Raw genomic sequence first — 11,637 nt, forward strand, 5'->3', positions numbered from 1 at the left:
AGACCTGTATGCATGATCAGTTATATGGGAAAAATTAATTGCACTATGGGCTTCCTTCATTCAACAAGGTCTGCTTTCATATGATGCTAAGTCAGACAACAGCTCGTATTTCCAACAAACTATCATTAAATAGGCAGTAGATGACAGATAATAATAGATAGGTGTTACATACATGAAATTATGATCGCAAAATACACATTCAGTATATCATAGGAACAATTCAGTCTATTTTATTAGGAAAGCTTTGTGAATGAATTCTTTCTTCGGAGCTTCTGAAATCTAACCAATGGAGCTATTTTACATACACATGTGCTAAAAATATGAATATTGTATTTTATGACTTAGATTTAATCAAATTAGATTAAACTAGAATCTGGAGTTTTCCACTATCTGGTTTTCTCTGTATTATGGCTTTCTTTTCCCCACAAAAAGTGTGACTAATCTTAAACTGAATTTTTTTCTTAACGTTTGTATCAGTATATTCTATTAAGGTCAGCCAGGCTGGTCTTTTCACTATAGCCTCTTCATTTCTGTTCATAATTTTAATGAAACACATTGAATATTTGGAATAATATCAGAGGTATTTTGAGATCATCTTAATTATAATGGTTTCGCAGATTAGACATCAGGAACTGTCACAGCCATTGTTTAAGGTGGCACTTATGCAGAGGGCTATTCACACTTGATGAAAATATCAAATAGGACAAAGACACAAAACAGGTATTCAGTGCTATTCATTCTGGAGCCAAACATGCACTAAGAATAGAAACATGGCAATCAAACTGATGTAAATCTAATCACTGCTATGAAATTAAAATAAAAGGTTTAAGTAAAATCGTGATGCACCACATGCATTTGCTGTTCTCCAAGCCTACGAATTCAATGCCAGCATTGTTTAATAAAGAATTTAAGATACAATTAAATTGTCAGTTTTGAGACATCCCTTTCTTAAATTGTTGAACTGTGATGTGTGGACGCATTCGGTAAAGTTTGCCTGCTCTTAAATTAAACTGATTTAAATTCCCGATAAGTATGGCTGTGTCTGTTCAACTGTGATCTTATCATGCCTCCCTTCTACTTCAAGATGGGTCACTGCATCATCGCTATGATATTAAAGACATTTGATGTGGGCTCTGGTATCAAAATGTGACATTTTGCAGCTGTGTTTACAGTATATTTGTCCAAACCAACACTGGCTTGTATAGGTGTTTGTGATCACTATAAAGTGCAAAAATCCAAAGCTGGTAAGTATTTTGCTCATGAATGTGGACTGATTGGCGGAAAGGAGCCATTTATCACTCATTGTGCAGAGCAGTGTCCATCCAACTGAAAGGGAATTAGTTATCAGAGGCCTACAGGGAGCTTTATAGCGCATTGTTTCTGAGAATGACTTACCCCAAACTGCTTTGTATTTGCTAGACGAGAAACATCAGAAGCAGAAGGAGTAGACAGTGGATGAAAATGAGCTGCATTTGGGGGGGTTCATCTAGCGTGTAAGCTTAACAACATTAGGCCTCCTTTCTATATTATTTTTTTCACCAGCCTGTGAAGATGGAGTATTACAAGCATACGATAGAGAAGTGATGAGCAAGCCTCCTTTTCTTTTTCAAAATGAGGATGCTCCCACTAGGATCTTTAAGAATGTATTTATGTATCAATCAATACATTGAATCATCAGGAAACTTTGCCTGATATCAACATTTGCTGTAATCATTAGGCAAATAAAAAAGGTAAAATTAGGAGACACATCTTTTAAAGATTCAAGATTCAAGATTCATGAACTTTATTATTCCCAGAGGGTAACTGGTTTGCCTACTTTTTAAATGCTTTTAACACAGTTAGTCAGAAAGAAACGAAAGGGAGCCAAACAGAACAACAAATATGATATACTCGCTTTAACATTTGTTTATTTACTATTTACTTGCATAATACATCCAACAAACTAAGTTGATAGCAATACACCACGTTTAGCATAGTATACTTGACTTTGTAATTATTTCTATTCCATAATTCTAGGTTATGTGACGTACACATGCGTTTATTATTATTATTATTATTATTATTATTATTATTATTATTATTATTATTATTATTATTATTATTATTATTATTATTATAAATCTGACAGGGCAGGACGTTATTCACGCGCATGCGCAGCCGATATATTTTCTAGCCTGTTAAGCTACCAGCCAGCTAGACAGATGTAAGCTAGCACAGATATAAATTAGACAAAGAACCCCTGTGAAGATACTCAGTTAAAAAGCCTTAAAAGTAACAGAGGTGAAAGGAGCGAGTGTGACACAAAGCTATATGCGTTATCCTATATACATGGAAGTATGAAATTGCAAGGTACGCCGTCAGTGTCTGTTTTTAAACTTTTTATGAGCATCAGTGCAGAGATTAGCTTGGCTCGTTGCTAGTTAGCCGCCGTTGTTTTCCCACCAGCCGATCGTACCGAGCCGGGTTTGCGTTAGCTAGGCTGGTTAGCATCTTGTCGCACAAATAGATGAAGGCCTTTTGTTTAGCTAATACCGGGTAATTTGTTGTCTTTACAGGCTACTTTACCAAGCTAACGTGAGATTTCACGAACGACTGTATTTTTGAACGGGGGAGGGTCGTGGCTATTGTCAGTCTTAGTCTGCGTAGTAGTGTCTAATGTGATGTGAACAAGTGCAATGATCTTGTTTTCTATTTAGGCTAGCTGATCAGTTAGCTTCTCCTGCGGTCTAAGGCTAAAGCTAAGTTGACATTAATGTTGCTAGTGAGAACATAGCTGTGTTAGCTAAATGCGTGCTGCTCACGTTTAACAGATTAGGGAAGTCTTGATGTTCTGGTAAGTTCTTAGGTCTATTTGAAGTTACATTTAGCTCAACCTTTAAAATTAAAAGACGATTAAATGTGAAGTGCTGAAGTGATGTTTGGAAATTGATGTTGACACTCAGCTGATGTTACGCTAACATTGAGCTGTTGCTTCCTAGTGATATCGATTTTAGTATTCACATCCGCTTCCATTTTTTAATAGCATATAGGCTAATGTTAGACATTAAGCTCACCAAGATATGATCATCTATTAACTAGATCATGCAGAACAGCTAGCTAGAAGCCTTTCCGGGTAGCACGGGTTCTATAGTAATGATGGCGAGTTAGTAGGAATTCAGCTAACGTGTTAGGCTAGTAAAGTTGAAAGCTAAGTTTGCAATTTAACTAACTGACTTCTTGGCTTGGTAAGTGCTGACTAACCTCTGAGTTTTTGATGCATCCAATTAACAAGAGCGTCTCCAGTTAAGTTACTTTGTCTGTGACAAGTATGGCAAGTCTGGTTTATTTTTGCTAACAGTGTCATTATTTGTATATCAATCTGAAGCTTATTAGCATTAGATTTATTTAAATTCCAAATTCCAAGGCCTATTCTGTTTTTTGCTAGAAGGGGACATGAAGATGGGGTCATGAAGGATCCTGTGACCACTTAAAGATCCATCTTTCTACATTTCAACCATTCAAGAGGTGATGAGGTTATTTTAGCTTCAGTGGTTATGCTGAATGATTTAAGTTTTTGTTTAGCCATTATAGCTCAGTGTGCCTGCAGTTTGTTCTGTAAAACACTTGAACTTGTATGTAAGTAATAGTCTTCATGTAGATGGGTTTAAATATAACATCAACACACTAAGACATCAAATGTCCCCTCATAAGCCCATATGACATTTTAAATATATGTATATATCTGTGTGTGTATCTGTGTGTGCTATAAAAAGTTAAAGGAGTAAGGAGGAATAATCACTTGATACAGATACACCTAAACCAGCATCAACCAGTGTGTACAGGTTTGCAGAAATATGTTCAAATAAACAAGAAAAAAAACATATCCTTATTTGACAGTCATTAAAATATTTAGCTTGCCTGTCCAAGGTTATATACCCTTTTCAAAAAGTGAAAATACCTTGGTGTAAGATGGCTTGATCATAGTGATGACAGGGGTTTAGAGGCTTTGATATGAACTTCACTTAGTGTGAAAGATAAAATGAAATGTGCTTACACTCAAATAGGCATTTCCAGTTGAAGAAGGAATATAAAACACTTTCAAATGCAAGTCAGTTTTTATGAAATTTTCATATAATATGGATTTCTGCCACATTGAAAATAAACCATTCCTGTTAGTTCAGTAATTTGGCAAAATATTCACTTCAGGTTGGCATTGTTTCCTTCCAGGGAAATGCATTTTTTTCCCCAAGCTGCAAATGTAATTCTTTCCACAGTATTTGTGGCACCTGAGGACTGATGTTGATTTGCCTTTCTCTTTATTACACTATGTAGCTTTAATTCAGTCTCTTTTTTTTTCCTGTACATGTTTTGTATGCAATACCCAGCTCATTCATTTACAAATCCTTTTAGTCTGAGGTTTACAAAAGGTGATGACATTGAATGAATTGTTTTCCCTAAATGGGTCAGCTGCAGACAAACTGTCCAAATATGTCTTCTTAAAATGTATCACCACAGTCTTTTTCTTGTTTCACTTTTGATGTGTTTTACTTCTGATGTGAATGGTAACTTGTCGGAATTTATATCACCACATCGGGAATTGTCAAACATGAAAACATTTTATATTTCAGTAAGTACTGAGTTTAACATAATTGCAGAGAAAAGCATTTACCTCTCTCTGTCTGCTCACATTAAGTACACTTCTGGGTCTGCAGGAACTGTCAGATAGCACCCTGTTAGAGAGCCATCTTTGTACTGGCGGCTGTTGTTTTGTGTAGAAATAATGCAACTTCTTTTCTTGGATGAACTAGAGCTTTAAGGACGTGAGTGAGTGGTACCCCTAAGCCAGCGATGTCACGGGTTCCGACCCCTCCTCCTCCTGGGGAGATGTCAAGTGGACCTGTGGCAGAGAGCTGGTGTTACACACAGGTACGTGCATCATAGAACATGATTTAACTTTCTAAACCTGACGGTGATGAATATGGTACTGTTGTGGGGCAAATTAGGTTATAGATGTGACTTGCTAACCAGTTTCTTTGTGTTAAAGTTCTGGGACACGCTCTGTTTTTTTACTTTGAGAAGATGCAACGTTTTACACTAAGTCATTTTAATATATAGGTAGATAATGTATTTTATTTGTAGTGCTTTGGTCTAATGGTTCTCTATGTTTCTTTTGGTTCCAAGGTCAAAGTAGTGAAGTTTTCCTACATGTGGACCATAAACAACTTCAGTTTTTGCAGAGAAGAAATGGGAGAAGTGCTAAAGAGCTCAACCTTCTCCTCTGGTCCTAATGACAAAATGAAATGGTTAGTACTTGCATTTCTTCAGAAAGTATGTTTATTCTGTTTTCATTAAAATTCTGAAGGGACATTAATGAATGAGTGGAGGAGCTAAGAGTTTGCATCCTTTATTTAAATGCATTTGACTTGCATTTGCAGCTTTGGCACATCTAGTTTCATTTCCTCAACATAAATGTTATTGTAAAGTTGTTGTTTTTAGTGTGGGAACTCAAATGAGAGGTCCTCCCTCAGAGATTTTCCCAGTGCTGTTTTGTCAAGTGATAAAAATAGTTACAGCTCTGTGGTTTAGTTTTTTTTTCTTCAGGTTACTAATGTGCAGTGTTTACTTTTCAGGTGTCTGCGAGTTAATCCAAAGGGACTTGATGATGAAAGCAAAGATTATCTATCATTGTATTTGCTTCTTGTTAGTTGTCCAAAAAGTGAAGTAAGAGCAAAGTTCAAGTTTTCTTTATTGAATGCTAAACGAGAGGAGACAAAAGCAATGGGTGAGTCCAAATAAATACAATCCACTTTCATTTCTACATCATTAATGAACATTTAAAACATTTGTAAACACAGGGGTGATAAGAGTGTTTTGTTCCTGTCAATGCAGAAAGCCAAAGAGCATATAGATTTGTCCAAGGTAAAGACTGGGGTTTCAAAAAATTCATAAGGAGAGATTTCCTCCTGGATGAAGCAAACGGGCTCCTACCAGATGACAAGCTTACCCTGTTCTGTGAGGTAATGGTTATTGTTTTGTCAAATTGGACTTGCATTGCTTTTGTATAAAAACTAAAATAACTTTTTTTTTTTTTTTTTTTTTTTTTTTTTTTTTTTAAATGTGTGGCCTAATTTTCCATTAGTGTCTGTCTACCAGTACTGTTGCAGAGGTGCAGTTTTGTTGTTCTGCAACTGTTTATTTTGTATCAAAATTACATTACTGCATTATTGATGCATTTATGCACCTTATGTAACCTTTATGTTATCAACACAAGGGTCTCTTAATTCTTGTCATGATGCATTTACAGAAGTGTTGTCGTGCCATTTAAATACAAGTATACTGGTGGCATTTGATTCAAATAACATTAGTTAGAAAATGAAATGTTACCTCTATCTTCCATCATTTTCTATAAAGCTTATTCACACAAAATTTTAATTCAATGTGTCGTGTCAAGAATAATAAATGTCTCCCAAGTCTTTTTTGTCCAAGGGACAAGTTAAATTAAGTGTCAGGGAATTTTGGCTTAAATGCATTTGGCTTAATTGTGTCAGGGTAGACAGCGTCGCCGACAAGTGGTTCCAAAAGATTCAACAATTTCAGGGAATTGGCACTTTGATAAACAAATTACATTCATATTAAAATCAAAATGCCTTTTCTAGTCAATTAGGTGTCTCTGCAAAGTTAATTAAATTTGCTGCTAAATTGGATGAGGTGTTCAGCCCTGATGCTTCCCTTCTCTCTGCTACAGGTAAGTGTTGTCCAGGACTCCGTTAACATTTCGGGACAGTCAAACATGAACATGCTGAAGGTACCGGAGTGTCAGCTCTCTGATGACCTGGGAAACCTGTGGGAGTGTTCACGCTTCACAGACTGCAGCCTCTATGTGGGAGGACAGGAGTTCAAAGCCCATAAATCCATCCTTGCGGGTAAGATCAGTGTGACCACCAGAAATTTAGAAAGCAGTAATCGATAGAGAATCCCTCAAAATGGTCCAGCAAGACGCATGTGTCTGTAGTTAATGCTGGACAGGCTCCTGAATCACCTGTTAAGGCTACAGATGCTCTACACTCCTGCCTTGATTTGTAGCTGCCTAGTTCTGCTCCGCTCTGCCCCTGCTTGGCCCTGCTTGACCCAGTTTTAGGATTCAGGAGATTGAGAGGCTGCCCTCCTCTCCAGCTCGTCTCCATTAGAGATGGTGGCAGCTGCAGTAGTCAAGTGGAAATGCTGACAAAGTAGCAGCTTTGTGGATTTAGCAGTATTTTGGATCTGTTCACTATAAATGTGTTGCAGACTTTTTATAACTGTGCTCTCAAGGCTTTGTCACAAGTGCATACTTGTTGGGTTTGCTACGATTGATATTAATATACTAGTCTTTTGAGTCATAGTTTTATTTTTTTTTCAGCAAGGTCACCAGTCTTCAATGCAATGTTTGAACATGAAATGGAAGAAAGTAAAAAGGTAAGCTGTAACTGTTTTTGTCACAGTATTAGACATGTATGTGCCTGCAAATAAAAACATGACCAGTAGTTTTATTAATGACTCTTGACACAATGACACACATGTTTTGATGAATATCATAATCTTATCTCTTCACCTTTTTTATAAATTTAATGAATCTAAAGAAACCTGACTCCTCATTTTTGCAGAACCGTGTTGACATAAGTGACGTAGACCCAGAAGTCTTTAAGGAAATGATGGGCTTCATCTATACAGGAAAGGCCCCAAATCTGGAAAAGATGGCAGATAATTTGCTGGCAGCTGCAGATAAAGTAAGTATCTAAGCAGCAGACACTTGTCTTATTTATTATTTTAATAAACGTCTGTCTATCATTTAATTTGATAGCAGAATGTTACTCGCCTATAAATTAGGCTCTCAGACCTTCTCTTCAGCAGATTGGCTTAGTTTGTGAGTTGCACAAACAGACGGATCCTGACAAATCCCTAGTTGGACTTGAGCTCGTTGCTACACAACAGTTTATCTTGAGGATCTCTGATATTTGAGTTGCTGTGCCCATATTTAAATTATATCACAACTTCCAGTTTTCTTTGACTGCTTTTACTTCTGCTGTCAATCATTTGGCTCAGGCAAAAATGTTTAATATCTGACAACTTCCTGAGGTGTTTTGGGCCAAGACACTACAGCTTGAAGCATTATCATGTCTTGCTGTCCTAACACCATCTTCTAAATATAATAATAAATAATAATGTGACTAATAATTCATTATTATTTCTAGAAACATTTTGCACATGGTACAGTATTTTTTCATGTTTTATTCCTCAATAGTAAACAAGTTAGTAAAACGGACTAAAATATTTAAATAAAGGTTTGATGTGGTACAGTAGGTTTTAAACCTTGTTATTTGTTAGCTTGCCTGCAATACATAAATAAATCAGCAAAACGCAAGTGAAGAAGAAGATAGCCATACGTCTGCTTAGTGTGTGTTTGTGTTTTGGATTCTGCTAATTATTTCCTCCTCATTGCACCTGTAGCTTTTATTCACACTTAAAACCTCATCCCATGGTCAACCACACTGCATCCAGGATGTAACCTCTGCTTTTTGTGCCCCCCCCTCCACCCCAGTATGCTCTAGAGCGTTTAAAGGTCATGTGTGAAGAGGCGTTGTGCAACAGCCTTTCAGTTGAGAATGTGGCCGACACCCTTATCCTTGCAGACTTGCACAGTGCCGAGCAGCTCAAAGCACAAGCCATAGATTTTATCAACAGGCAAGTATTGCTGAAAAAAAAACCTCCAGTGATAAATTCCTGCTGCCATTTCTGTTTACCAGCCCTGAATGCTTACCTTTTTATCTCCTTGCCATAGGTGCAGTGTCCTGAGACAGCTGGGCTGTAAAGATGGAAAGAACTGGAATAGCAAGTATGTAATTAGCTGATATATGTGACACAAGATTAATAACACACTCTTATCTCTTTCCCCAACCAGATGCATTAGAATTCATTGTTTTAGCAATGGCAGACAGAGTGCTATTTGCCTTTTCAGTTTGAAGCTCCATATCTTTGTATCCAAGTTATTAATAGACTCATACCTGCATAAACCTTGGAAATGGAATATTTGTAGAATGTTAAAAAGAAAGGGAGGTGGTTGCTATGGGCAGTTTTCCTTTTTAAATGAAGTGTGTGTTATGGTGGGACACCTTGAAATGTTGATCTTGCCTCCCGTTTTCCCACACATGAAGACATTCTAATCCTGCCTTCAACCTGTATAGACACAGAAATCACTAATGGGCCTTTTCCAGTTTACAGTGAAACTTGAGCTTTGTCATTACGACCTCATTTATGTTTATTGATTTTTAATGTGCACATTCTTGCGTCTGAGCGTTAACTTCATTTTGCCTATGCTTACAGTCATGCTACAGATATAATGGAGACTGCAGGCTGGAAGTCAATGATCCAATCCCATCCTCACTTGGTAGCAGAGGCCTTCCGCGCTCTGGCTTCAGCACAGTGCCCACCCTTTGGTCTTCCCAGAAAGCGTCTAAAACAGTCCTGACTGCCTGACTGTGCCCCAGGACTTTACTGGAGGTGTGAATCATGGGTTTACAAAGGAAGGACTAGGGAGGGTAACACTATTATTTCCACCAAAACTGAACACACTTGAATAACAAACAGTGGAGCTTTCTGGCAGGGAATGTGGGGAGGCTGGCACATGGACGACTCGCATCAATGGATTGGGGGGAGGGGGGTTGGTTTGGTCGATCATGCTCGTTTGCTTTGCTTCCCCTACTGAAATCTGTTCAGCCTGGGTAGCAAGTCAAGCTATCTGCTACTGTGTTTTCTCCTGTAATTTTAAAAATGGCCTTAATATATCTGCCATTGCTCTGGAGCTTCCCTAGAGTACTTTGTCTATTTTACTCTGTGCCTGCCTTGTCACAAAGACCAGGCCTCCTCCAGGTTGCACTAGTTCCCATGAATAGTCATTTTGATATGGAGTTCTATAGGAACGTAACAAAGGTTTAACTAAATGGGAAATATTATATATTTGTAATGTTTAGCCTGTTTTGTGACTAGACATTAAAAAGCATGAACACTTTCAGTGCAAGGTCAGTTCTTTACACTTTTTAAAAGATGTGTATGCCCCATATTGATGGCACCATTTCTATGTAAATGACAGTTGAACCATCTTCAGAAAACCAGTGTACAAGAAAGTCTGTTCTATTGCGTATTTGTGGGGGGAAAAAAGTAATCTGCCATTATAAAGATCCAGTGTCAATCCTAAAAATAGATGTAAACATGGAAACGTTTCTGTACCTTGGCCCCAATACTGTATATAAAAACATGGAGGTATATGGAAATATTTACTCTCCCATTTGAATGACATAATCCAGATCATACATCTGTGAACTGTTAGATTCAATTTTGAGAATTTTGTTTTTCTTTATTGCCAACTTGCAAATATATATTCTCAATATATTGTGGTTAACTAAAAGTGGAGAGACAGATGCATGGTCATGTTATTGTCAAAGAAAGTGTCCAAGTACCAATTTTTTAACAATTTATTTTCTGCAATTATGTGACATTTGTGCAGAAAGTATGTGCAAAAAAAATTCCTCTAACATGCTTGGATATTTGTAGGATGCTGAGCATCACCTCTACTGGCAATTTTATTCTGTGTCCGAATGGGGAGGGGGGTTGTCATGTTTATCCAGTCCGTCTTGTATGTAGTGTGATGTGACAGACACTTCAGAAGATTTTGAAAATTTAGAGTAGCGTCACTTTTCCAGGATGTTACTCATCATTCAGCATTTCGTTGACTTTTTTTTTTTTTTTTTTTTTTTTTTGGTTGGCAGCAAAAAATGGAAGTTGTCTGCAAGAATGCCTGCATTAACCCATTAAAACATTTTCCAGCAGTCTCATGTGGCCCAGGTTTATTTTCTGTTTAAAATGGCGGTTGGTCATTTCAGTGTGACAGGTGACTTTGGTGGGATGAAGAGTGATCATTAGCCACACTTCTTAAACACGGTGACGTTGGTGGATACAGACACTGAGGTGGTGGAACTATCGGAAAAGAACACGTAGATGATCAAAAGAAAACCTTTAACATACTGAATGTTTGTTGTTCAGCCTTTTACGTTGAATGTAAGACATGATTCTTTCCGTCTTGTGCGAATGATTTGGCACAAGCTGTAATTAAAGCGAACAAGAGGCTGATGTTTCCTGCTGCAACAGAGACATCACCAGCAGCTTGCTGATCCTCGTCCGCCCCTCTCAGCACAGATCCTAGGAAGTGACCTGATAGCATCTCTGCTTTAGGACGACTCTCCAACCTTTTATCTTCCTCCACTTTCTTCTACCAATTGTAACGTCTGAAAGGGAGGATGCCTGCAGTGGCGTATTCAAAATCAGAAATGTGTTCCATGGCTTGGATCACATAGGCTTACATAAGCGGCGGATGGGCATCTGGGCCAGGCATTTAGATATTTAAATACGGCCTTGTTCAGTCTTTGTCTTGTGAGTGTGTAGAACGAGCTGTGTATTAGAGAAGAGTGCCCTGGCATTCATAAAGCAGTGACAGATTGAGACAAAGGAGACACTTAATCTGTCGCGCCCGCTACGTCCCCAGAGGTATTTTGTGATAAACTGTAAAATGCTTTTAACTACTTTATTTCCCTCTAGTCTCATCTTCTTAAATACATTTTCTTTTGT

The 11,637-nt window shown here is 37.6% G+C and overlaps 1 protein-coding gene across 4 annotated transcripts; it reads left to right on the plus strand.

Moving 5' to 3' along the window:
• The first annotated feature begins 2,168 nt into the window (after nt 1–2,168).
• On the plus strand, nt 2,169–10,777 carry spopla (speckle type BTB/POZ protein like a). 4 transcript variants are annotated; one of them, XM_029136417.3, is made up of 12 exons: nt 2,169–2,349; nt 3,425–3,504; nt 4,788–4,905; nt 5,161–5,282; nt 5,610–5,761; nt 5,869–5,996; nt 6,725–6,902; nt 7,379–7,434; nt 7,623–7,745; nt 8,558–8,700; nt 8,798–8,851; nt 9,340–10,777. In XM_029136417.3, the coding sequence occupies exons 3-12, from the start codon at nt 4,828–4,830 to the stop codon at nt 9,482–9,484; spliced, it is 1,179 nt and encodes a 392-aa protein (XP_028992250.1). In that variant the 5' UTR covers nt 2,169–2,349; nt 3,425–3,504; nt 4,788–4,827; the 3' UTR covers nt 9,485–10,777. The 4 variants fall into 4 exon arrangements, with proteins under 4 accessions (XP_028992250.1, XP_028992251.1, XP_028992253.1 ...); XM_029136418.3 differs by having other exon boundaries at nt 3,428–3,504; XM_029136419.3 differs by lacking the exon at nt 2,169–2,349 and adding an exon at nt 2,356–2,833.
• The last annotated feature ends 860 nt before the right edge of the window (nt 10,778–11,637 follow it).

The sequence above is a fragment of the Betta splendens genome, chromosome 21 (genome assembly GCF_900634795.4).
Source record: "Betta splendens chromosome 21, fBetSpl5.4, whole genome shotgun sequence".
NCBI lineage: Eukaryota > Metazoa > Chordata > Actinopteri > Anabantiformes > Osphronemidae > Betta > Betta splendens.

Bases quoted from the DNA above. Each gene is read 5' to 3' on its own strand.
- spopla (XM_029136417.3), top strand. From the start codon at position 4,828: ATGTCACGGGTTCCGACCCCTCCTCCTCCTGGGGAGATGTCAAGTGGA. The intron at 5,762-5,868 runs GTGAGTCCAAAT...CTGTCAATGCAG, and splicing joins AGAGGAGACAAAAGCAATGG to AAAGCCAAAGAGCATATAGA. The intron at 7,746-8,557 runs GTAAGTATCTAA...CCTCCACCCCAG, and splicing joins TGCTGGCAGCTGCAGATAAA to TATGCTCTAGAGCGTTTAAA.